Below are 27,139 nucleotides of genomic sequence, written 5' to 3'. Positions count from 1 at the left end.
AGCCCTGACAGTCAGGGTAGGGGCGTGACGCTGCATAGAGCAGAGCTGAGAGCTGGAGTATGTTTTGCATACTCCACCCCTCTCACTGTGTGCACTGTGAATCCGGATTCCCGCACTTTCTCAGGCACGCCCACGGCTTCCTTCTCTACAAGGACACCGGCAGCCATTAGTGTCAGTTTCTGTACGATACAGAGACAAGTGTGGAAGACCCTGGCATTCTGATAGTCACACAATCGCTGTGACAGGCGTTAAGCAGCACCTGTGGTGCTAACCCCACTAGTGCAGAAGTGCACTTATAGATATGCTTGTACTATATACATTGCACTGTTTGGTCGCACGTTGTATATACCCTCCTGGATTATGCGGAGGAGTTATCAGCATATTCTCTGTGTAAAACAAAGGTGCAGAACCACATGTTTTTCTATACAGCTGGTACAGCATGTACGGCTATACGGCCGGCAGGTACATAGACTCCCATTGTATGCACTAATGGCCAGGGGATGAGGACGGTGTCTGCAGTATTTACTGACAGTTTTTCTGAGACTATGGCTATGATACTAGAAGCCTAGCAGTCCGGACATGTCTCTCACAATATGGGCACTGTTGAATCATTGATCCATGGCCCCCCTCAGTGTGAATAACTAACAGCTCCGGGAATGTCACACGCATCCCAGAGTCACGGCTCTGCACGGACGTCAGTCCCAGACAGCCTAAGTGGGCTCGCTATGAGCGGCCTCGGTTTCATCAGGGTCCTAACAGAAGGACTCGCTGTGTAATGAGGCGGAAGTAGCGGCTCAGGATTCTGATCCTGAGACCGCTCTCAATCTGGATACACCTGATTGTGACGCCATAGTAAATAATCTTATAGCGTCCATCTATAGAATGTGGGTTATTTCTCACAGCTCCTCCAGTGGAGGAGTCAGCTTCACGTATTTTTCTGGACCACTCTGCCTTCAGAGAGGCAGTCCAGGAACACCACGCTTATCCAGATATGCGCTTCTCCAAACGGCTTAGGATACACGTTATCCCTGTCCCCTGACTTGGTCAAGGACTGGACCCAATGTCCCGAGCGGCATCCTCCAATCTCCAGGCTTGTAGCTAGATCCATAGTTGCAGTGGGAGATGGAACTGCAAACTCAAAGATGCCACTGACAGACAGATGGATCTCTGGTCGAAAGCCATCTATGAGGCTGTCGGCGCACCGTTGGCTCCGGCATTCTCTCCCTTGGGGCACTCCAAGCTATTTCAGCTTGTCTTACACAGATTGACACGGTTACACGTACATCTGTGCCGCAGGTGGCATCCTTAACCTCTCAAATGTCTGCATTTGTTTCTTACGCGATTCAGGTTGTCCTGGACTCTGCGAACCGTGCGGCGGTAGCCTCCGCTACTCCGTGTTTTTAAGCAGAGCCTGGTCTGATCGTTAAGTGAATGGAAGGCAGATTCTGCTTCCAAAAAAGGTTGCCTAACCAGTTGCCTTTTTCTGCTGACCGACTGTTTGGTGAGCGTTGGATGTAACCATCAAACAGTCCAGGGGTGAGGATTCATCCTTTCCTCAGCCCGGACACAACAAACCCCAACAGAGCAAGAGGCAGTCGGGGTTTTCGGCCTTTTCGAGGCTCGGGCAGGTCCCATTTTTCCTCGTCCAATGTGGACTCAAAAGGATCAGAGGAGCTAAGATTCTTAGCGGGCTCAGTCTCGCCCAAAAAAGCGACAGTCTGAAAACCCGCTTCCAAGGCGGCTTCCTCATGACTTGCGGCCTCGGTCGGTAGCAGGCTCTCCCGCCTTGGCGATATTTAGCTGCCATAGGTCAATGACCATTGAGTGTGAGACATTCTGTCTCACGGGTACAGGATAGAGCTCACTTCTCGTCCTCCAACTCGATTCTTCAGAATTTCTCCACCTCCCGGCCGGGCCGCTGCTCTTCTGCAAACAGGGTGCACTCTATAGGCAGAAAGAGTGATGACCCCCGTTCCTCTTCAGGAACAAGGTCACGGTTTTTACCCCAAATTCTTTGCGGTACCTATAACAACGGGCCGTTCCGTCCCGTTCTGGATCTAAAAATGCTCAGCAAGCTCGTGGACACCAGGCGGTTCCGGATGGAATCCCTCCGCCATGTCATCGCCTCAAGGTCCCAAGGATATTTCCTAGCATCATTAGGCATCAAGGATGCTTATCCACACGTGCCGATTGATCCAGAGCACTAGCGTTTCTACGCTTCGTTATAGGAGACGAACACCCTCTGTTCGTAGCTCTACCTTCCGGCTAGCGACAGTCCAACTGGTCTTCGCCAAGGTCAGGGCAGCAGTAGTCACAGTCCTGCACTCTCAGGGTCACTCTGTGGTCCCGTATTTAGACGATCTACTTGTCAAGGCACTCTCTTAGGAAACATGCCAACACTGCCCGAACGTTGCGCTGGAGACTCTCTAGAGTTTTGGGTGGATCATCAACTTTTTAAAGTCAGATCCGACCCCGACCCTATCGATAACATATCTAGGCATAGAGTTTCTTACTCTCTCAGCGATAGTGAAGCTGCCGCTAGACAAACAGCATTCACTACGGGCTGCAAGCTCTTCTTTAAGAACCAGTCGCACACATTGAGACGCCTCATGCACTTCCTACGTAAGATGGTAGCAATGGAGGCAGTTCCTTTCGCGCAGTTTTACTGCGTCCACTACAATGGGACATTCTCTGCCAATGGGACGAGGAGTCGACGTCCCTCAACAGAGTCGTCGTTCTTTCTCAGGCGGCCAAGGAATCTCTACGGTGGTGGCTTCTTCTCACCTCTTGGTCAAAAAGAAGGTCCTTCCTATCCCCGTCCTGGGCGATAGTTACGACAGACGCGAGTCTATCAGGGTGGGGAGCAGTTTTTCTCCACTACAGCGCTCAGGGTACGTGGACTCAGCAAGAGTCCACTCTTCAGATCAATGTTCTTGAACACAGAGCAGTGTATCTTGCCCTACAATCCTTCCAACAGCGGCTGGAAAGCAAGCATATCCGACTTCAGTCGGACAGCTCCACAGCGGTGGCATACATCAACCACCAAGGTAGAACGCGCAACCGGCAAGCCTTCCAGGAAGTCCGGCAGGTTCTGATGTGGGTGGAAGACACGGCATCCACCATATCCACAATTCACATCCCAAGTGTGGAAACTAGGAAGCTGACTTCCTAAGTCGCTGAGGTGTGGCCGAAAGAGTATGGTCTCCTCACCCGGACGGGTTTCAGGAGATCTGGCGCCGCTGACAGAGGCCGGACGTCGATCTAATGGCGTCACGGCACAACAACAATGTGCCAGCTTCATGGCACGGTTTCACAATCATCGAGCTCTGGCGGCAAACGCCTTAGTTCAGCATTGGTCGCAGTTCCAGCTACCTTAGGTGCCACCTCGGGCATTGTTGCCCAGAGTGCTGCGCTAGATCAAGACCGACTGCGGCCGCGCCATCCTCGTCGCTACAAACTGGCCGAGGATGTTGTGGTACTCGGTTCTGTGGTGCCTCACGGTAGGCTAACCGGGGGCACTACCAGACCAATCAGACTGGCTGTCTCAAGGGCCATTCTTCCATTTGAATTCTACGGCCCTCAACCGGATGGTGTGGCATTGAGTCCTGGAACCTAGTGTCGTCAGGATTACCTCAGGACGTGGTTGCCACCATGAGACAGGCTAGCATACCAACGTCCGCCAAGATTGACCACAGGACGTGGAAGATGTTCTTATCTCGGTGCTCGGCGCAGGGTGTTTCTCCCTGGCCGGTTGCATCGTCTATGTTTCCTTCCTTCCTGCAATCTAGGTAGGAAAATGGGTTGTCGCTCAGTTCCCTTTAGGGACAAGTCTCAGCGCTATCTGTATTTTTTCAGAAACGACGACTTCCTCAGGTACGCACGTTCCTACGGGGAGTTTGTCTTCTCAGCACTCCGTACAAGCGGCCGTTAGAGCCCTGAGATCTTTTCAGAAAGATTTGCATCTGTTGGTTCTGGTGAGAGCACTCAGGTTCTACTTCCCGCATGGCGCTCCTGCGCCACCCGGATGCACTCTTTGTCCTTGTCGCTGGTCGGCGTAAACAGTCGCAAGCTTCCAGATCCACCCTTGCTCGGGGGCTCGAGGAACCAATTCTTGAAACCTACAGTTCTACTGGGCTTCTGGTTCTCTCAAGGCCGAAGGCCCATTCTACCAGAGCCGTGGGTGCATCCTGGGCATTACGGCACCAGGCTACGGCTCAGCAGGTGTGTCAGGCACCCACCTGGTCGAGTCTACTTACTTTTACCAAGCATTATCAGATGCATACCTACGCTTCGGCAGACGCCAGCCTAGGTAGATAAGTCATTCAGGCGGCGGTTGGCCACCTGTAGGAGAGGGCCGTTTGACGGCCCTATCATGACGTATTCTTTTACCCACCCAGGGATTGCTTTTGGACATCCCAATTGTCTGGGTCTCCCAATGGAGCGACAAAGAAGAAGGGAATTTTGTTTACTTACCGTAAATTCCTTTTCTTCTAGCTCCAATTGGGAGACCCAGCACCCGCCCTGTTTTCTCGGGGTTTTTCTGTTTTTTCGGGTACACATGTTGTTCATGTGGTATGGTTCAGTTCTCCGATGTTTCCTCGGATTGAATTGGTCTTTAAACCAGTTATTGGCTTTCCTCCTTCTTGCTTTGGCACTAAAACTGGTGAGCCAGTGATCCCACTGGGGGTGTATAGCCAGAAGGGGAGGGGCCTTACACTTTTAAGTGTAATACTTTGTGTGGCCTCCAGAGGCAATAGCTATACACCCAATTGTCTGGGTCTCCCAATTGGAGCTAGAAGAAAAGGAATTTACGGTAAGTAAACAAAATTCCCTTCGTTATAAACATCGGGACAATGGGTTCTTAAGATGTATTGAGGGTTTGCACTTACATTACATGCAAATGCAGTATGTCCAGATCTGATACATGTGACGCTCCCTGTCACGGATGTGCGCGTGTGCGCATTGTGCCTCGGGTCCGCCTCCCTCCGGCCGTCTTGGGTGGCGTGTGCGCGTGCGCGGGTGCCATGGAGACGCGTCTCCGCTCCCGCGCACGCGCTGATGCCGTGACGGCCTGGTGGGGTTTCCGGATCTCGGTGGCGCCATGCGCGCATGCGCCGCTTGAATGCCCTGACAGGATACAGCTGATTCCACGGGACGGGCGGCTATTTAAACATGCCGGTTCTTATGATCAGTCACTCCCTGACGAAGCAACAATACACAAGTGGTTTTGTGAAACGTACGTTGGAGGTTTTCTTGGGGATTAACCCCTTCTCATCTGACTAACCTGCCAGTATCTTTTTTGCTGAGGATGGTATGTACGGGGTTCCTGTGCGCATTTGCCGTTACTGCTGTGATTTAGCTTTCATATAAATGATTTAAAGTGCAATACAGAGGCTTTCAGCGGTATTGTGCAGTGTGGGGACAGGACCCCCTTGCAGCCATCATTATTATTGGGATTCATATAGTTCCTCTTTATGCGCCTTTTATCTATTAGCGTGACTCTCTTGTTGAATATAATGTGCACGGGGCTCCAGCTGTGCATATGCCTTGATTGCCTTGATTTTATTCCTCTTACGAAGTGAATTTTTTGAGTACAAATTATAATGCTTGGCAGTATTTGGCTGTGCAGGGACAGGGCCCCTTTATAACTACTCTAGGATACTTAATGTGCCTGCTATGTGATGCATAATGATTCATGTAAGCTTTGTGGTCATGAATTTGTTTAGATGCATACAATTGTGGTTGGCCTGAGATTGACTAGACAAGTCATTGTGCCCTGGTATCTGAGATCCTGCTGAGGTTAATCGATACATAAATTGATAGTCATTTAATATACGGTCTTTTCCTTATACTGGCACGATCAAGCAGACCCCGGGCATAGTCATTTGTTGTGTGAATTTTGGGGTATTTGTACACAATTGTGGCTGTCTGATATTCCTACATTAATCAAATAAATTTTGGCTCTCTGGATTAAGACAAGCCTTGTGGCTCCATATAGCAGGCATAAGTAGATCTTGAGTATAACCATTCATTGTGCAACTGCTGGGCATCCACGTCAACAGTTGACACATGGTGCATATTTTTGTGCATATTTGGAACTGTGTGATATGATATTTGGATTTTTAGGACTCTCTGCATGAGTTCTTGCAGGTTATGCATGTACCTTTTTAAGATCTCTCCTCTTAGCCTTATCTTGTCTACATTTGGTATATAATTGCATATGTATTTTTTCATCATGTTTTTGATATAGGAAATTTATTAATAAATACGCATGAAAAATACATATTGTTTGAAGCATCTTTACTCATCTCCTCCTGTTTTTGACTGTAATCAATGAAGTAGTTAAAAGGTCTGGGGTTGATTACAGGTGTGTGGTTTTGCATTTGGAAGCTGTTGCTGTGACCAGACAACATGCGGTCTAAGGAACTCTCAATTGAGGTGAAGCAGAACATCCTGAGGCTGAAAAAAAAGAAAAAATCCATCAGAGAGATAGCAGACATGCTTGGAGTAGCAAAATCAACAGTCGGGTACATTCTGAGAAAAAAGGAATTGACTGGTGAGCTTGGGAACTCAAAAAGGCCTGGGCGTCCATGGATGACAACAGTGGTGGATGATCGCCGCATACTTTCTTTGGTGAAGAAGAACCCGTTCACAACATCAACTGAAGTCCAGAACACTCTCAGTGAAGTAGGTGTATCTGTCTCTAAGTCAACAGTAAAGAGAAGACTCCATGAAAGTAAATACAAAGGGTTCACATCTAGATGCAAACCATTCATCAATTCCAAAAATAGACAGGCCAGAGTTAAATTTGCTGAAAAACACCTCATGAAGCCAGCTCAGTTCTGGAAAAGTATTCTATGGACAGATGAGACAAAGATCAACCTGTACCAGAATGATGGGAAGAAAAAAGTTTGGAGAAGAAAGGGAACGGCACATGATCCAAGGCACACCACATCCTCTGTAAAACATGGTGGAGGCAACGTGATGGCATGGGCATGCATGGCTTTCAATGGCACTGGGTCACTTGTGTTTATTGATGACATAACAGCAGACAAGAGTAGCCGGATGAATTCTGAAGTGTACCGGGATATACTTTCAGCCCAGATTCAGCCAAATGCCGCAAAGTTGATCGGACGGCGCTTCATAGTACAGATAGACAATGACCCCAAGCATACAGCCAAAGCTACCCAGGAGTTCATGAGTGCAAAAAAGTGGAACATTCTGCAATGGCCAAGTCAATCACCAGATCTTAACCCAATTGAGCATGCATTTCACTTGCTCAAATCCAGACTTAAGACGGAAAGACCCACAAACAAGCAAGACCTGAAGGCTGCGGCTGTAAAGGCCTGGCAAAGCATTAAGGAGGAAACCCAGCGTTTGGTGATGTCCATGGGTTCCAGACTTAAGGCAGTGATTGCCTCCAAAGGATTCGCAACAAAATATTGAAAATAAAAATATTTTGTTTGGGTTTGGTTTATTTGTCCAATTACTTTTGACCTCCTAAAATGTGGAGTGTTTGTAAAGAAATGTGTACAATTCCTACAATTTCTATCAGATATTTTTGTTCAAACCTTCAAATTAAACGTTACAATCTGCACTTGAATTCTGTTGTAGAGGTTTCAGTTCAAATCCAATGAGGTGGCATGCAGAGCCCAACTCGCGAAAATTGTGTCACTGTCCAAATATTTCTGGACCTAACTGTATAATACAGTGTATAGTACAAGCAATGGAGTGATCGCAGGTTCAAGTCCTTAGGGGGACCCACAGAGAAGATATATAGGTTGAACCATACTCGCCAACCCCATCTTTTGGACAGTTAAAAATAGACATAAAAACAAAAAATATTAATAAAATAACTATATTTTGGTATTGCTTCATCTGTAAAATGAAATCCAGCAATTTTTCATCCTCATAAAAGATGTTTGTTTCTAAATATATAAAAACTAAAAAAAAACAAACAAATTGCTGCATGTGGTATGTTTTACTTTTATTTATTTTTTAATAACAAATTTCTGACTTTGTGGTGACAGGTCAGATGTTTTGATTAGTTGGTCAGCTTAGGAGGCCCAGACCTAAATGCTGAAATGACAGGGCAGACGCTCTGAGTACTCGGCCACTTTGCTCTCCTCGGAGCTGTGTATGGATTCATAGATGCTCTATAGCAGGGTCGGCGCCAGCACTCTGCAAACCCGGTCAAATGCCGGGGCCCTGAGCTGCCGGGGGGGCCCACTCGCGGTGGCAGGAGTGGCGCACCGCTACTCAGGGGGGCCCGGTGGCAGTGCTGTCACCGCCCCCTGCCGAGGATCGCGCTTTCAATTGCATCGGCATCGCAGGTGCCGATACAATTGAGAGCAATGATGAGAGAGTGAGCGGCGCGCTCTCTCTCTTATCATTCTCCCCGCTGTGACTGTCGGCGTTCTGACAGCTCTGCGGAGGACCGCGGTGACGTAATCACTGCGCACCTGCTGAGAGGTCAGAGCGAGCGACAGCAATGGACGACGCGCCGAGGAGACCGGATCAGCGGGGAAACGAGGAGAAGTGAGCCGCCCCTCTACTGACACTGGGCTCCCCTGACTCACAGGCCGGCCACTACACAGCGGCACTAGTACACATAGGGGCCCGGCAGCCGCTCTGCAGAGCCGGCTGCCGGGCCCCTATGTGTAGTGCCGCTGTGTAGTGGCCGACAATGCGACCGTCAGGGGAGCCCAGTGTCAGTAGAGGGGCCCCTGACCTGGAGAGGCCCACCAGCCGTTTCTGAGCTGCAGCAGAGCAGGAGTGCTCCTGACTTGCACAGAAGACGGAATAAGCCATCCTGCAGGACCTGCGATGATGTCACGCCCATGTGACTGTGTGGGAGGAGACACAGGATGCCGGGCAGAAAGCAAAGATACTGAATCCTGACAGATATTTGGACACATGACTGGTAATAAGAAAAGAGGGGACATGAGGGGAAAGGGGGCTGCAGGGTGAGTGGCATATGAGGGCTGCAGACTGTGACAGAAGGATGTGAAGGGGTGCAGAGTGTTTGAGAGGGGTAAGTTGGGGTACAGGCAGGGTGAGATATGTGGGCAGGGTGTGTGAGATATGGGGGTGTAGTGTGTGTGATCTGGGGGGGTGCAGGCTATGTGAGATGTGGGGGTGTAGTGTGTATGATATGGGGGTGCAGGCTGTATGGGGAGCAGGGTGTGTGAGATATGGGGGCAGGGGAGTAAATACAGGGGTCGGAAGGAGGAGAGAGGTACTTGTTTTTTTATTTTGCTGGCTGCATGACACATAGAGGCCTGGGGGTGCTGGCTGCATGATACATGGAGGTCTATGGGACTACATAATAAACATGAAGGACACCTTATACATGGACTAGGGGTGCATTATACATGGAGGAGTATGGGGCTGCATAATACAAAACGAAGGACACCTTATACATGGACTAGGGGTGCATTATACATGGAGGAGTATGGGGCTGCATAATACAAAATGAAGGACACCTTATACATGGAATATAGGGGTGCATTATACATGGAGGAGTATGGGGCTGCATAATACAATATGATGATTTATGGTGCTACATTATAATACATATAGGACTATGGGGGCTACATTATAATATATGGAGGAATATGGAGGCTACCTTATACCTGGACTATGGGTGTGCGTTATAAAACTGGAGGCCTATGTGGTGCAGTATAATATATGGAGTACTATGGGGTGAATTATAATACATGGAGAACTTTGGGGAAATGCATTGTAATACATGGAGAACTATGGGGGTGCATTCTAATATATCAAGGGTTACGTGGGGGGCCATTATAGTATTTGGAGATGTATATACAAGGGGGGACAAAGATACAAGTATGGGATGGAAATGTTATGTCCTGAGGGAAAAAGGCTTTTTCCCTCAGTACCCAGCTTTCCCATGCTCTGCTGTACATCTCTCAGCACCCAGCTTTCCCATGCTCTGATATGGGAAAGCTGGGTGCTGAGGGAAAGATGTATAGCAGAGCATGGGAAAGCTGGGTGCTGAGGGAAAGATGTATAGCAGAGCATGGGGAAGCTGGGTGCTGAGGACAAGATGGATATCAGAACATGGGAAAGCAGGGTACTGATAGAGGGATTTCAGATCATGGGAAACCTGGGTGCTGAGGGTAAGAGCCAAGTGTCATTATCCTGTACCCCAAGTGTCCGTGTCATTATTCCGTACCCTAAGTGTCGGTGTACGTGGAGGGGGGCCCCGGTCCAAATTTTGCACCAGGGCCCATCAAACTCTAGTTACGCCACTGAGTATTAATCACTGTATTCTACATGAGGGTGCCTACTGCTATCTGGCTCTGCACTGTGCTGTATACAGGCTGTACTATGTTATATAGCACAGCCTGTATATAGTACAGTGTAGAGCCAGATAGCAATAGGCACCCTCATGTAGCATACAGCTTGTATATAGCCTATATACAAGCTGTATGCTACATGAGGGTGCCTATTGCTATCTGGCTCTGCACTGTGCTATATACAAGCTGTATGCTACATGAGAGTGCCTAATGCTATCTGGCGCTGCACTGTGCTGTCTGGGTCTGCACTGTACTATATAGGTCTGTGTACTACATGAGGATACCTAATACTATCTGGCTCTGCACTGTGCTATATAGGTGCTGTGTACTATATGAGGGTGCCTAATGCTATCTGGCTCTGTACTGTGGTATATAGGGGCTGTATACTACATGAGGGTGCCTAATGCTATCTGACTCTGCAATGTACTATATAGGGGCTCTGCACTACATGAGGGTGTTTAATGCTATCTGGCTCTGCACTGTGGTATATAGGGGCTATATACTACATGAGGGTGCCTAATGCTATATGACTCTGCACTGTGGTATTTAGGGGCTGTATACTACATGAGGGTGCCTAATGCTATATGTGTCTGCATTGTGCTATATGTGGGCTGTATACTACATGAAGGTGCCTAATGCTATATGTGTCTGCATTGTGCTATATGTGGGCTGTATACTACATGAGGGTGCCTATTGCTATCTGGGTCTGCATTGTGCTATAAGTGGGCTATATACTACATGAAGGTGCCTAATGCTATATGTGTCTGCATTGTGCTATATACGGGCTGTATACTACATGAAGGTGCCTAATACTATCTAGGTCTGCATTGTGCTATATGGGGGCTGCTTAATGTTATATGGGGGCTGCATAGTGCATATGGGGGCTACATAATACTATATGGAGGACAATGGGGGCTTCATAACACAATATGGGGACTGCAAACTACTATACCCCCAGAGTTGTATGTCCCCTCCACCCAGGTGCTGTATGTTCCCTCAGAGCTGTATGTCCCCCCCCCCCCCCCCCCCCAGAGCTGTATACCCCCAGAGCTGCATGTCACCCCCCACCTCACAGCTGTTTGTCCCCCCCCACCTCAGTCACTGCCCTCCTCTAGAGCTGTATGCCCCCCATTGCTGTATACCCCTTTCCTCAATAATATATATTCCCCCAGTAATGTGTTTGTCCCCATCCTCTCTTGTGATGTATATACAGCAGTGTTAGTGTGCTCTATGTGCGGCCATGTCTGTTAGACAAGCCGGGAGGTGAGTGAGGCTGTTGCCGGCTTCCCAATATTAGAAATATATATATATATATACAGGATAAATATATAAAAATAGTGTGTGTGTGTGTATGTGTATGCGTGTGCGCATGTATGATGTGTATCTATGTATGTCAGTGTATATGACTGTGTCTAGATTTATGTCTATTTATGTGTTTTTGTGAATTTCTCTTTAAATAAGTATGTGTACGTATGCCTGTATGTGTATGTATCTGTGCATGTCTATGTGTGGATGGGGCCCACTGAGACTTTCACCCAGGGCCCACAAAAACCTGGAGCCGGCCCTGCTCTATAGACAGTCTAAATGTATAATGATCTTTTCTCCGAGCATTGTCTTATGGTTTCTGTTCTGTGATTCATGCATATGTGACATGGCCTTTATGTATTCTCTTACCCACTGAAATAACTTTCATGCTTATGCAGTATACATATTGTGACATTTGTACCGATTTAATATTGGTGATTTGCATTTGTAGGTCTCAAAGACGTTCAATAAGCAAGTTACGCATGTCGTTTTTAAGGATGGAAGTCAAAGTACATGGGACAAAGCAGTGAAGACTAAAGTCAAACTGGTGTCTGTCCTTTGGGTGGAAAAGTAAGTATTAAAGGGAATCTGTCAGCAGATTTTTACTATGTAAGCGGAAGCCAGCATGCTGCAAGGGTTAACACAGAAAGTTCAGGGAAGCCTATCTTGTCACTCTGATCTTTTGTTATTTGCTATGTTTGTTGAAGCAGCAGGAACCTTATACTTACAGGACTAGAAACTCAGGTGCTCAGCACTCCAACACACACCCTGCTGTGATTGTACAGTGAGGTATCAATCTCTATTGAGAGCCTGGTTTGGGCCGGGTCACCTTCCTGGTCTCAGCTAAATGACCAAGGCCTAAGCCACACGGCGAGAAAATCAGAGCAAGTGGAATGCGATAAAACGTTGCATTCCACTCGGACCAATATTAACCTATGTGTCAGCACCCATGAGCGAATATTTTCTCAGCCCTAATTGGACTGACAAAAGAGTCGCAGCATGCAGTGGGTGCAATGCGATCCTTGTTTCTCTCGCACCCATTCAAGTCTATGGGGCGAGAGAAAAATCGCACTGCACCCGCATTACACCAGTAATTTCAGAGTATTTCAGATGGAATGTTTGGACACTGTAAAGTTCAATTCTTCCTTGGTACTCCTTTCCTAAGTGGGGCACCATGCAGAAATGGCAATTGGTAGTGTGATCGGTGCAACCACTGGGTAAGATGTGATGCACATCTACTGTAGCATATGTGTGGAGCCCAACTCTTGTCCTGATCTCCTATTCTGCAGCCAAAATACAGGTTGTATGCTTTAGGTATCATGGTAGGCAAGTTTTGCTTTTGTGACTCTAGATAGGTTTTGATACACATCTGTGTTGTCAAGGCAAGAACGAGGCATATGTGAAGAAACATATGGAAACACGTCAATATGCTAAGAAATCTTAAAACTGTATACTTTACACAGAGAGCATTAATAAAAGTAGGTGATGAACTGTAATTAGGATTATGTCATCGGAGTTTAGTGGCCATTTTTGATTGTTCACCCTAAGATGATACAATACTGAAGGCCCAATATACTAAATAGATGATGTAATAGACTAGCTAGTAATAATACAATAATGATAATGAAATAATAAATATGCAATTTTTCTATAAGCCTGCATGAAAGGTGTCCTAAGTAATTACAACCACCCCTGTATCTTGAAAACTAGAGCCAATCAGCAAATTTAAGCATCATATTCGTTTTTGGCTCTACAAAATTAGTTAGGTTTAAAGGGAACCAATCATCAGGATTTTCGTGTATAAGCTGCAGCCAGTGCAGTACTGGCACTATCAGGCACAGTGTGTACATACCATCAGGGGGCAGCTCGGGTGTTTAGGCAGTGAAATACAACTTTATAAAGTTTGAAATTTCGTGCACTTTTTGATTGACGTGTGCACCTCTGCAGATAATGTCCGGGCGGGTTATGCAGGAGTTCCCCGCCCCCCCACCAGCCTGTTCCTCCCTCTCTCCTGATGTCCGGGCGGGTTATGCACGTGTTCCCCGCCCCCCCCCGCGCCGCCTGTTCCTCCCTCCCTCTGGCTGTATGTAAATATCTAATCTTCAGAAACATGGCGCCGGAGTGGGCCTCTGCGCTTAGCGCTTATCTCCGGCGCCATGTTTCTGAAGCCCCCGCATTACACAACTTGGTGTCTGAGAGGGCGGCGCCACAGCGATGTCACACCGGCTGGTGTGTTGGCCCGGTGTCCTGGGACGGCACGATACAGGAGCAGCAGGTAATCGCGTCCTCCGATCAGCTGTTCTGCAGTCCTGTTGTGATCGCGCTCGCTCCTGTGGTCACAACGGGATCTGAAGGAGCGAGGGCGCATGCGCCGCCCTCTAACACCAAGCTGTGTGATGCGGGCTTCAGAAACATGGCGCCGGAGATGAGCGCTATGCGCAGAGGCCCACTCCGGCGCCGTGTTTCTGAAGATTAGATATTTACATACAGCCAGAGGGAGGGAGGGAGGAACAGGCGGCGCGGGGGGGGCGGGGAACACGTGCATAACCCACCCGGCCATCAGGAGAGAGGGAGGAACAGGCTGGTGGGGGGGCGGGGAACTCCTGCATAACCCGCCCGGACATTAACAGAGAGGTGCACACGTCAATCAAAAAGTGCACGAAATTTCAAACTTTATAAAGATGAATTTCACTGCCTAAACACCCGAGCTGCCGCCTGATGGTATGTACACACTGTGCATGATAGTGCCAGTACTGCACTGGCTGCAGCTTATACACGAAAATCCTGATGATTGGTTCCCTTTAACTGTTTTTGTCTGGGAACCAATTTTGTCCTAGAACAGTGTCATTAAATGCACACTAGGTTTACATGACAATTTCCTTGAAGCAGTTGTTCTCTTTATCTTCCTAGATTTAGCGTGATTAATGCCATGTGGACACTTTATTAGTACTTTTGATATCGCTGTAAAGTGGGCTTTACACACTGTGATATCGGTCCCGATATCGCTAGTGTGGGTACCCGCCCCCATCTGTTGCGCGACACGGGCAAATCGCTGCCCGTGCCGCACAACATCGCCCAGACCCGTCACACATACTTACCTGCCCGGCGACGTCGCTGTGACCGGCGAACTGCCTCCTTTCTAAGGGGGCGGTCCGTGTGGCGTCACAGCGACGTCACTGAGCAGCCGCCCAATAGCAGTGGAGGGGCGGAGCTGAGCGAGCTGAGCGGGACATAACATCCCGCCCACCTCATTCCTTTCGCATAGCGGCCGGGAGGCAGGTAAGGAGAGCTTCCTCGTTCCTGCGGTGTCACACAGAGCGATGTGTGCTGCCGCAGGAACGAGGAACAACCTCGTTACTGCTGCAGTAACGATTTTTGAGAATGGACCCCCATGTCACCGATGAGCGATTTTGCACGTTTTTGCAACAATGCAAAATCGCTCATCGGTGTCACACGCAACGGCATCGCTAATGCGGCCGGATGTGCGTCACCAATTCCGTGACCCCAACGAGTTCGCATTAGCGTGTAAAGCCCCCTTTAGTCTTTGGAGCCCAATTGTTAAAGAGTGTTTGTCAGCAGTTTTGACCCTGTAAAACTGCTGACCGTGCAAGGTAGAAGAGGCGAAATAATTTACAACTGAAACCTTACTCTTATTGTTACCCATCTGGATCCAGCATAGGCATTAGGGGGTCTGTGCTGGAAGAGGTGGATTACTTTTTGCAAAGAATCAGGAACACTTGAACCTTAGAGTGCCTTTAAATGCATATTAAAGGTAACCTGTCAGGTGCAATGTGCACCCAGAACCACGAGCAGTTCTGTGCATATTGCTATTCCCTGCCTAACCATCCCTGTATACAGTAGCATAGATAAAGGGATCTTTAGATAAAGTATTTCTACAGATCTTTAATCTTATGCTAATGAGCGCAGGGACTAGTCCCAAGGTTATATCCCCCGACCATCCGCTCTCCTAGCATGGTAGCACGCCCACAGAGGCGTACTAATATGCTATTCAATTCACGAACCTGTGTTTGCTGTGACCGCTGATCTGAATGCCCTGGCACTTGCAGTCATGCGCAGTAGACCTCTCTGAAGCCGGGACTTGTACACCCGGCTTCACACTGCGCATGTGTGAAGCCCTTCACCTGCAGCGATCACCTCCGGGACCTCAGGTACTTCTCTCCACCTCCAGGGATGCCACAGGGTCTTCACGTGCTGGAAATCTTCTGGCAACAGGTATGTCAGGTTAACTTTAATAGGAATCGTGACGCCACTCTTGGTTTTGTGATCAGTGGGTGACCGCCACTGCAGTTTAGCGAGCGTCTGGGGCTGATGGTATTCGCAGCTAGATGGTGTGGCCTCCCGAGAGTGAGGCTGGCCCCAGGGGCTCGGGTGTATGTGCGTGGAACCACAGGTCGCAGAATAACTCAAACACAGTCCATAATGTCTTTCAGTGTTTTTACTCATGTTCAGTTGTTCACCGTGAGGTAACCCAGGCGATGCTGAGATAGACTGTAGGGAGAACCAGGTATCCTTCAGGCTGAAGTAAGGGTGACTGTAAGCTCGCCTTCCTAGCACTTCTTGATTCGGATAACCCCCAACTTGAAGTATATAGGATTCAACCAGGGAAGTCGCATCTGCCTTTTCTCCCCTTTCTGGCCCGTTTGCTGGCAGCGTGGACCAAGTAAAGATGGCTTCGTGCCCTTTCTCACTTATGGGCCCCCTCGTTGCTGCTGATGCTGCGGACTCTGTATGTTTGATGTGGGACTTGTTGTCCACCCCACCGGCAGGTTTAGTAGGTAGTTAAACTTGAGCCTACTTCGGGAACCTGTTTCCCCTGCATGCCTGGTCTGCCAGGAGTCCCCGTATTCAATCACCCCGCTTCTTCATGAGGTGTCTTTCAGTCTGACTGTGTGGCAACCGAACTCCCCCGCAAACAGCCACTACACTTGCAGGGTCTGACTAGCGTGTCTGCTCTCCGCTTCAGACATGGCTTGTGAGTCCTCCTCCACTGCTTCCTCTCTGACTCACTACCACTCCTCAACTCCTTCCAGCTTCTCCATCGCACCACTAGCTGGGATGTGGAGGCCATGCCCCCTCCTGGGTCTGCCCAGGGGTCCCCTCTAAGATGTGTGTGAGCCCTGGGTAAAGTGTGCCTGTGTGTCCACACCCTATTCAGCCTTTTGGATTACCTGTTTGTACTGACCCAGCATGGGTGCAGCACTCAGTGGTGCCTGACCAGGTCAGGGGCACCACACATGACCGAAAGTGCCCAGCATTCAGACTTCAGACGTGCGGTCACAGCGAACACAGGTACGCGCATAACCGCTGGTGATGCTGAATTGATTAGCATGTTAGCACGCCCCCGTTGGCTTACTAACATGCTAAGAGGACGGACTAGTTGGGGGATATAACTCCCTTGGTCCCCGCGCTCATTGGCATAAGATAAAAGATCTTTAGAAATACTTTTTCTAAAGATCTCTTTATCTGTGTTAGTGTATACAGGGACAGTCAGGCAGGGATTAGCAATATGCACCTAGAACTGCCCATGGTTCTGCTGCATATTGCACCTGACAGGTTCACTTTAAAGGGAACCTGTCACCAGTCTTTTCCCATATAAACTGCAACCAGCACCAGTAAGCCCTTATGTACTACATTCTAGAATGCTCGGTCCGGCGCCTCCTTCATGCTTTTGTGATCACCATCCTCTTTCCCGACTCCGTGTAAATGATGATGCGTCCTACTTCATCCACACAGTGTCCTCCATTGCACTCCTACACAAGCGCATTTCTCTCTGCCTAAAGTACTATAATGTGCAGGTTCGGGGAAAGGTCAAAGACTGCCTGCGCATGCAAAATGTCAATCCTTTTCTCTGCACTCAGCAGGGCAGAGAGAAGTTGTCATGCGTAGCAGCCCGATGGAGGCCTCTGTGGATGATGTAGGACGCGTTGTCCACATGAAGGGGGGAAGCAATCACAAGCAGAGAGGAAGTTCCAGACTGAGATCAGCGACGCCCATTGGACTGGACCGCTGACTTATACTGGTGAGTATAATAAGTCTTTTTATATTATACAGATCGGCTTGGGGACATATATACAGCATTCTAGAATACTGTATATAATGGCTTACTGGTGGTGGCCGCAGTTTCTGGTGACAGTTTCCTGTTAAGGTCTCCTATCTATCGCTCTCAACAGTTATGAATAGCAAACTGCTGACGTACTCCTTAATTTGAATGTGTTGCCTAAATCTTTTACAGATGTCGGGAGACTTCAATGCATGTAGATGAATCTGTGTACCCAGCAATAAACACAAATACTGGCTTATCTCAATTTACGAAGAAGAAAGTAAGTGAAACTAGATTATAATTCAGATGTAATTCATATTTGAACTGTACAATCATCAGCACATGGAAGCATAACTTCTCAGAACTCGACCTAACTATTAGGGCATGTTTTTTTAATTATTTTTTTTTGAGGACCTGTCATTTGCCATGGAAAAGGAAAAAAAATAAAAATATAGGTACCCTCTCATTTTGTTTTAAGTATTTTATTATATCTTTTCATGGGACAACACTTTGATACAATGTAAAGTAGTCAGTGTATAGCTTGCATAAGGGTACGTGCCCACAATCGGGGTTATGTTGTGTTCTGCATTCAGTGTATTTTCACTGTGTCCGCTGCATTCTCCTGCTCAGAGGACCCAAACGTCTCTGCATGAGAAATTAACATTCTGTGGATAGAAAACCTGCGCTGCAGGTTAGTTTAAACGAAGCACAGTGGGCAATGGGATTTCTGTAGATTATCCACTGTGCTTGTAGTGCACAATGCAGCATTTCAAACAAAGCAAAAACACGCTGCATCCAAAATGCTACTAATACTGATCTTGGGCACAGGTCCTAACAGAGTATATTTGGTGTGCCCTCTAAACTCACAACCTTTTTAACGTCAAAACTGCTCGCAACAAAAGTGAGTACACCCCAAAGTGAAAATGGTGGAGCAGGTGTGTTATATTTGGTGTTGTCACTCACACTGGTCACTGGACGTTTAACATGTCAACTCATGTGAAAGAATTCTCGAAGGCTGTGAAAAAAATACAGTGCCTTGCGAAAGTATTTGGCCCCCTTGAATTTTTCAACCTTTTGCCACATTTCAGGCTTCAAACATAAAGATAAAAAATTAAAATTTTATGGTGAATAATCAACAAGTGGGACACAATTGTGAAGGTAAACGATATTTATTGCTTATTTAAAATTTTTGTAAAAAAAACCTGTAAATTAAGGCGTGCAATATTATTTGTCCCCTTTACTTTCAGTGCAGCAAACTCACTCCAGAAGTTCATTGATGATCTCTGAATGATCCAATGTTGTCCTAAATGACTGATGATGATAAATCTAATCCACCTATGTGTAATGAAGTCTCTGTATAAATGCGCCTGCTCTTTGATAGTCTCAGTTTTCTGTTTAATGCACAGATAGAATCATGAAGACCAAGGAACACAACAGGCAGGTCCGTGATACTGTTGTGGAGAAGTTTAAAGCCGGATTTGGTTGCAAAAATATTTCCAAAACTTTAAACATTCCAAGAAGCACTGTGCAAGCGATCATATTGAAATGAAAGGAGTATCATACCACTTCAAATCTACCAAGACCCAGCCGTCCATCCAAACTTTCATCTCAATCAAGGAGAAGACTGATCAGAGATGCAGCCAAGAGGCCCATGATCACTCTGGATGAACTGCAGAGATCTACAGCTGAGGTGGGAAAGTTTGTATATAGGACAACAATCTGTCGTACACTGCACAAATCTGGCCTTTATGGAAGAGTGGCAAGAAGAAAGCTATTTCTCAAAGATATCCATAAAAAGTGCTGTTTAAAGTTTGCCACAAGCAACCTGGGAGACACACCAAACGTGGAAGAAGGTGCTCTGGTCAGATGAAACCAAAATCGAACTATTTGGGCACAATGCCAAACGATATGTTTGGCGTAAAAGCAACACAGCTTATCACCCTGAACACACCATCCCCACTGTCAAACATGTTGGTGGCAGCATCATGGTTTGGGCCTGCTTTGCTTCAGCAGGGACAGGAAAGATTGTTAAAATTGATGGGAAAATGGATGGAGCCAAATACAGGACCATTCTAGAAGAAAACCTGTTGGAGTTTGCGAAAGACCTGAGACAGGGACGGAGATTTGTCTTCCAACAAGACAATGATCCAAGGCATAAAGCAAAATCTGCAATGGAATGGTTCATAAATAAACGTATCCAGGTGTTAGAATGGCCAAGTCAAAGTCCAGACCTGAATCCAATCGAGAATCTGTGGAAAGAGCTTAAAACTCCTGTTCACAAACGCTCTCCATCCAACCTCACTCAGCTCGAGCTATTTGCAAAGGAAGAATGGGCAAGAATTTCAGTCTCTCGATGTGCAAAACTGATAGACACATACCCCAAGTGACTTGCAGCTGTAATCGCAGCAAAAGGTGGTGCTACAAAGTATTAACTTAAAGGGGCCGAATAATATTGCACGCCCCAATTTTCAGTTATTTATTTTTTACAAAAATTTAAAATAAGCAATAAATATTGTTCACCTTCAAAATTTGTGTCCCACTTGTTGTTGATTCTTCACCATAAAATTTAAAATTTTTATCTTTATGTTTGAAGCCTGAAATGTGGGTAAAGGTTGAAAAATTCAATGGGGCCGAATACTTTCGCAAGGCACTGTAATTGTTCCTCTATATAAAGATGGCCTAAGACAGTGATGGTTAGCCTATGGCACGTGTGCCAGAAAGGGCACACACACCCCTCTTTGTTGGCACATGTGCTGTTGCTGCAGCCCAGAGTCGTAATGCCTCTTTGAACTGCTGGCGCGATCGTGCTAGCAGTTAAAAATTGAGTCGGAGCGGAAGAGACATTACTCATGACACTCACTCTCTTAGGCCTGTTTCACAAGTCAGTGATTCTGGTACGTATGTGCTAGTTTTTATACGTACCAGAATCATGAACATACGCAGACCCATTAAAATTAATGGGTCTGTGCACACATCAGTGATTTTTCACTGACCATGTCTCCGTGCGGCATACACACGTGTCCGTGATTGCCGCATAGAGACGTCGTTTTTTTTCTGGCATCACTGATGTCTTACGGACCACACTATGGTGTGATCCGTGAAACACGTACCAGAAAAACACAGACATTGAAAATAAAAAATAAAACATTTTAAATTCACCTTCTCCAGCGCTGCTTGTCTCCGGCCTCTGCATGCTGCTGCTTCAGAGCCGGCCAATTACTGGCATGCATATTCATGTATGCAGCCACAGCCGACCCGGAAGTAGCTTCAGCGGGGGCAGAAACACAGCAGAGCCGAAGAGTTCAGCACCACGGCCAGCAGGAGGAGGGACAGGTGAGTTTATCTCCATGTGCAGTGAAATTGCACATGAACAACTCACATGTGCCATGAATCACGGAACACAGAACACGGAGGGACATATGTGTTTTTTACACGTGAGTGAAAAACGTCTGTTTTTTTTGACTGACGTGTGAAACAGGCTTTAGGCTAGTTTCACACTTGCGTTGGACGGCTTCCGTAGCATTGCGTTGTGTTACGGATGCAACGGATGCGTTGCATATAGTGGCACAACGGATGCTACGGATCATACAAAACAACGGAAAGCTTTTTTTTTTTATTTTTTTTTTTTATATTCTTTACAGTTTTACCAGCAGCAGACTATTGTGAACGATCAGCTGATCGCTCTCAATAGCCGGCGGCCAGTGGCTCAGCTGAGCGCTGTCACTTGCCGGCAGGCGAGCGTGCCGGCGGGCGCTCATCTGAGTGCTGTCACATGCCGGCGGCCGGGCATGCCGGCGGGCGAGCGCTGTCACTTGCCGGCGGCCGGGCATGCTGGCGGGCGCTCATCTGAGCGCTGTCACTTGCCGGCGGCCGGGCATGCCGGCGGGCGCTCATCTGAGCGCTGTCACATGCCGGCGGCCGGGCATGCTGGCGGGCGGGCGCTCAGCTGAACGTTCGTCCACCGCGAGACAAAATAAAGTTTTTGATTTAAAAAAAAAAGAGCATGCGCAGTGAAATCCTGAGGATTCTGCTGCTCAAAACAACGTTACATGCTGCGTTCCTCCCGCTGGGTGGAAGCAAAGGAGCGTCGCCCCAGCAGATGCAACGCAGGTCCTTTTGGCACAATCCGTCACCCATACAAGTCTATGGGAAACAGCGGAATCCGTTAACGGATTCCGCTGTTTTCCAAAAGGGCGGATTGTAACGGAAGGAAAACAACGCAAGTGTGAAAGTACCCTTAGGCCACAGGCACTGCAATGTGCCCACCGAATAAGAATATGCATATTCGTGGTTCCCCCACATCCACAATCCCACCCACCTCTTTGCACTGAAGCTGCTACTGAGAAGTGGGTGGGTTTATGGGCGTGGGGAGCAGTGTTCTTTTTATAGCAGCAAACGTGACCGCCTAGCAGCCAGGTTCCTGATTTTTATGGTGCGGTTTGTGGCCCAAATCTCTGCAGCTATGCCCACAAGGTCAATGAGAATTCCAAAGTGCTCTGTGCATGTTGATTATTTTTTACTTGCAGATTTGGTGCAGAAAATAAACTGCAGCATGTCAGTTGTTTTTTTTGTTTTTATTTTAGCCCTCTCCACCGATCGATTTCATAAAACAGCCAACAAACCAAAAAAACGCACCAAAAGGCATGTGTTTTTTTGGTGCGTTTTTCTGCCAGAAGGTGCAGATTTCATGAAGAACATTTCTTCCCCAAATCTGCAGCATTCGTATATACCCTTAATGTCATATATATGTGTGATGGTTCTGGCCGTATTGAGTATTTGTTCCTCACAAGCTGGCAATCCGGTTGTCAGCTGGTGCTATGTGCTTGTTCTAAACAAGGACCATATCGTAAATGCTCATCTGAGTTCACTTTTTGTGTTTGAATTTGTTGCTAGAAAATAAATTCTCTTCACTTTCATCTGAGCACAATTAACATGGATTATGGATTTTTGGCATCTTTGAAAATTTTCCAAAATTATGTTTCTGCTCCCACAGAGAAAATGTATGCAGCCCAAAGATTTTGTTGAAAAAACACCAGAAAATAACAGGCGGTTTGCACGAAAATTTGACAAAATGTGTAAAGACCTTGATGTACAAAAGGCGTCTGTTGGTGAGTTGCTTCTGTCGTTGACCTGTTGGCTACTAGGCTTTGTGTTTTAACCTCTGCCATGTTGTGTTGATATGACAAATACGATTTCATGGTTAAAATGGAGTTGATTACAGGAAGGACTAAAAGACTGAGGCCATGTGGCGTATTTGGCGAGGTTTTTATTTTTTTTTATTCCTTTTTATACTTCAGTATTTGTAAACCAAAGTAAGGAGTAGGTAAAAAATTCAGAAATGGTGATGTGTTTCTATTATACGTTGATTGTCCCACCCCTGGTTTTTGCTTACATATACTGAGAGAAAACTTACTAAACCCTCAACGTGTACAAATGGCTGTTTCTTTGCATGCATGGCTTGTAGACTGAAACACATTGTAAGACATGATCGCTACGTTTGTTTTTTGACTGGGTGGCAGACAACTTGCCCTGGTGAATACACCACAAAAAAATTACCCTGTACTGTTGAAATATAAACGAACACTCCCTTTTGTTCAGATCAGTTTTGGGCAATATTACCGTGGATTTTCCAGAAAAGGTCAGTTAAATTATTTCCAGCCCCGAATTGCACATTAAGCTTATGTATTCTCAAACCAGTTTTAGAGGAATTACAACAGAGATATTAGGCACCTTAAAGATGATCAATCACTTCTAAGACACAGGGCGGATCAAAGTATTGTGCGCATGAGACGGACCTCAATGCCCTCCTGTGTGCATGACGTAGGATGCGGCATGCACCCAGGCTTCAGAAGGAGGACAAAAAAGGCAGAAAGTGGAGGCGCCACACTCTGAGAACGGAGACACCCATCTGTACCGACCGTTTAGGTAAGTATTATAAAGTCATTTTTGCACTCTACACAGTGGCCTGGGCTCTTACATACAGTATGTTAGAATGCTGTATATAAGAGCCCTGTGGTGGTGGCTGCAGCTTATAGACCCCAAATCTGGTGACACATTTCCTTTAATAAATGTAATTGGAAACTGCTTACTAATTAAAATACATGCTGGTGATGGAGCTGCACAAAAACAACAGAAAAAAAACTTTTTCTTGAAGCTTGTATTCCTTGAAAAATTTTGCGGTTAAGCTAGCAGAAATGGTACATCAAGTACACAATACCCTTAAAGAAGCACTCCCATCAAAATTTTTACTCTTAATATATTGCATGGATCATATTACAGTACTGTGTGTTTATAATTACTCATTTTGCCATTCTACCAAGTTAATTCTTCTATTTTTCATCATGTCTATGACATCACATGATTAAAAACAGGCTAGCTGAATCCTTCTACGTAGAGATGAGGGACCTGAAATTTAAAGTTTGATGTTTGTACTAAACACAGACGTTACAAAACAAAATCAGTATTGGAGTTCTGTTGCTTTATGTATGCCATCCACTTGTGCAAGAATCGCTGGGTATGCTCGATGCTCGGCTCAGTGTAAGCCTCTTGCAGTGTTTGGCTTTCACCGGGTGTAAAATTAGCGTTATCGGATGTAGTGCGCACAAACAAAAAATAAATATGAAAAAACCCTCCCTCCCCTGAAGTGCTCTGTTTATTGCTGGCTGCGTCCGAACTGCCAGTTATTGACTTCCAATGAAGTTCGGATCCAGGACAGTACCTCATATAATGTCCGGCTGAACCGTCAGAACCCGAACGTCCACAGATACACTCATCTCTACTTCTAAACTCTTTGTGGAAATAGGAAGTCTATTTTCCCTGCTTGAGTCATCACTGCAAAAGTCAATGGCAGGGGGAGGAGCGGAGCAGCTGGGTTAGAAGTTGAAGAGGGCATGACTTCTGCTTGGAAAAGTGACTTCTTGTTTCTACAAAATGCAGAGAAAAAAGAATTAACTGGGTAAAAGGGAAAAATGGGCAATTGTAAGCACACAATGCTATGTAATATGATAATTGCAATATATTAAGACGACAAAACCTTTGATGGAAGTTTTTCCAGTGCAATAAAAAAATCAACAAAATATACTAATAGTAGTTTACTTTGGCTTGCCATTTTTATTTTAGACCATAATTTTCAGTGACTGTAGGTAATGGGTAATTGGTTATGAGAATATGTTATTACCTACTAAGACTGCTAAGCATAGTTTCATTGAAAGAGTAATGGCCAATGGTTACTGCTACACAGCTCCTATTCTTTTGCATAGACACTGTGCTGCATTGACAGGCAGCTGGACTTTGAATGGCAGCAGCTCCGTTTAATATTTTTACATCCAGCTGGAGCAAACAGTTTATAGATGGGGTGATGAGTATCTGGCCTTCATCGATCCGCTATCGATGACTTATTAAGCCATCAAAACGGTGTGCTCACACAAATACTTAGCAATTGACTGGCTCTGACTCTGACCTCTACACGCAGAATTTCTGGTCCATTGTGATGGGAGGGAATAAGCTGTGACCATATTCTACAGCATAGTGATCCTGCCTGAAATGATAATGGTTCTACTCGAAAGTCCTCTGTACAGAACATGAAGTATGATTTTAGTGTTAGGCTCAGCGGTCAGTGAGAAAATTGCAAGATTTCTAATTATACATTAATGGGGTTTCCTTGCTTAAGGCCCCGTCACACTAAGCAACATCGCTAGCAACATCGCTGCTAACGAACAACTTTTGTGACGTAGCAGCGATGTTGCTAGTGATGTCGCTGTGTGTGACATCCAGCAACAACCTGGCCCCTGCTGTGAGGTCGTTGGTTGTTGCTGAATGTCCTGGGCCATTTTTTAGTTGTTGCTGTCCCGCTGTGAAGCACAGATCGCTGTATGTGACAGCGAGACAGCACAACTAAATGTGCAGGCAGCAGGAGCCGGCTTCTGCGGAGGCTGGTAACCACAGTAAACATCGGGTAACCAAGAAGCCCTGTCCTTGGTTACCCGATATTTACCTTTGTTACCAGCCTCCGCCACTCTCACTGTCAGTGCCGGCTCCTGCTCTGTGCACATGTAGCTGCAGGACACATCGGGTTAATTAACCCGATGTGTGCTGTAGCTAGGAGAGCAGGGAGCCAGCGCTAAGCGGTGTGTGCTGCTCCCTGCTCTGTGCACATTTAGCTGCAGCACACATCGGGTAATTAACCCCATGTGTGCTGTAACTAGGAGAGCAGGGAGCCAGCGCTCAGTGTGCGCTGCTCCCTGCTCTCTGCACGTGTAGCTCCGTGCGCTGGTAACCAAGGTAAATATCGGGTTGGTTACCCGATATTTACCTTAGTTACCAAGCGCAGCATCTTCCACGCGGCGCTGGGGGCTGGTCACTGGTTGCTGGTGAGCTCACCAGCAACTCGTGTAGCGACGCTCCAGCGATCCCTGCCAGGTCAGGTTGCTGGTGGGATTGCTGGAGCGTCGCAGTGTGACATCTCACCAGCAACCTCCTAGCAACTTACCAGCGATCCCTATCGTTGTTGGGATCACTGGTAAGTTGCTTAGTGTGACTGGACCTTTAGACTTATCACCTGTCTGCAGAACAGATGAAGTGTTGGGGACTCTACTATGACATCCCCAACTGATTGAGGAGGATTTTAAATGGAACTGCTTGAAACTTGTTTGGGCAATGTTCTATTGAAAGTCAAAAGGACTGACTGGTGTAAATAGGGCTATTTCCATCACCTCTATAGACATTAAATTAAACCGCTGATCTCATGCTGACACAATTATGTCTGTGCCAGTGTATGGAACAGACTCTGCAGATGAGCCTGCAACATAGTCTGGAGACGTTGGCTGTAATACACAGCCAGGATCTTCCTATTAGGCCGGGGCCACACGGGGCACTAGTGCGATGCTCGCATGACACTCGGCTCGCGCTAGCAGCACAGCAGGAGCCGAGTGTCATGCTAGAATCCCTGCAACTGAGGTCTGACTGTGTGAGCGGACCTCAGCTGCGGGGGGAGGGCCGGCACTGAGGAGGGGAGGGGGGGGGATTTCTCTCCCTCTCTCCTCCGTAGCCGGCTATTGTAATTCTCGCTCTGCACGCGTGGTACATTGGAGTACCGCGAGTGCAGTGCGTTTTTTTTTTTTTTGTTTTTTTTTCTCTCGCCCCATTCACTTGAATGGGTGTGAGAGAAAGAGTCTTGCATTACAGTGGCAGCATGCTGCGATTGTTTTCTCGGTCTGATTAGGGCTGAGAAAATAATCCCTCATGTGCGCTGACACACAGGCTAATAGTCCGAGTGGAATGCAATGTTTTATCGCACTCCACTCGCACCGATTTTCTCGCCGTGTGGCTTAGGCCTTATAGTAGAGACTGGAGCTTGCTTCTGTTGCTTCACTTTAAATATTTGACTGCTGCTGTCAATCACTGACAATCAAGCTGCTCTATCCATGGAAAAATAAGTTGCATATGTTTCAGA

The 27,139-nt window shown here is 46.9% G+C and overlaps 1 protein-coding gene across 1 annotated transcript in view; it reads left to right on the top strand.

Moving 5' to 3' along the window:
* The window catches only part of MCPH1 (microcephalin 1), a 482,323-nt gene that overhangs the window by 12,111 nt on the left and 443,073 nt on the right, over positions 1-27,139 (top strand). Inside the window, exons 3-5 of the mRNA XM_075340313.1 lie at positions 12,079-12,197; positions 17,881-17,968; positions 22,682-22,796. Of these exons, the coding sequence (XP_075196428.1) occupies positions 12,079-12,197; positions 17,881-17,968; positions 22,682-22,796 (322 nt within the window). The remainder of the gene's footprint in view (positions 1-12,078; positions 12,198-17,880; positions 17,969-22,681; positions 22,797-27,139) is intronic.

This window comes from Anomaloglossus baeobatrachus, chromosome 3 (assembly GCF_048569485.1).
Source record: "Anomaloglossus baeobatrachus isolate aAnoBae1 chromosome 3, aAnoBae1.hap1, whole genome shotgun sequence".
In the NCBI taxonomy this organism is placed as follows: domain Eukaryota; kingdom Metazoa; phylum Chordata; class Amphibia; order Anura; family Aromobatidae; genus Anomaloglossus; species Anomaloglossus baeobatrachus.
Note: the sequence above shows the minus strand (reverse complement) of the source record. Positions and strands in the feature narration are given on the sequence as shown.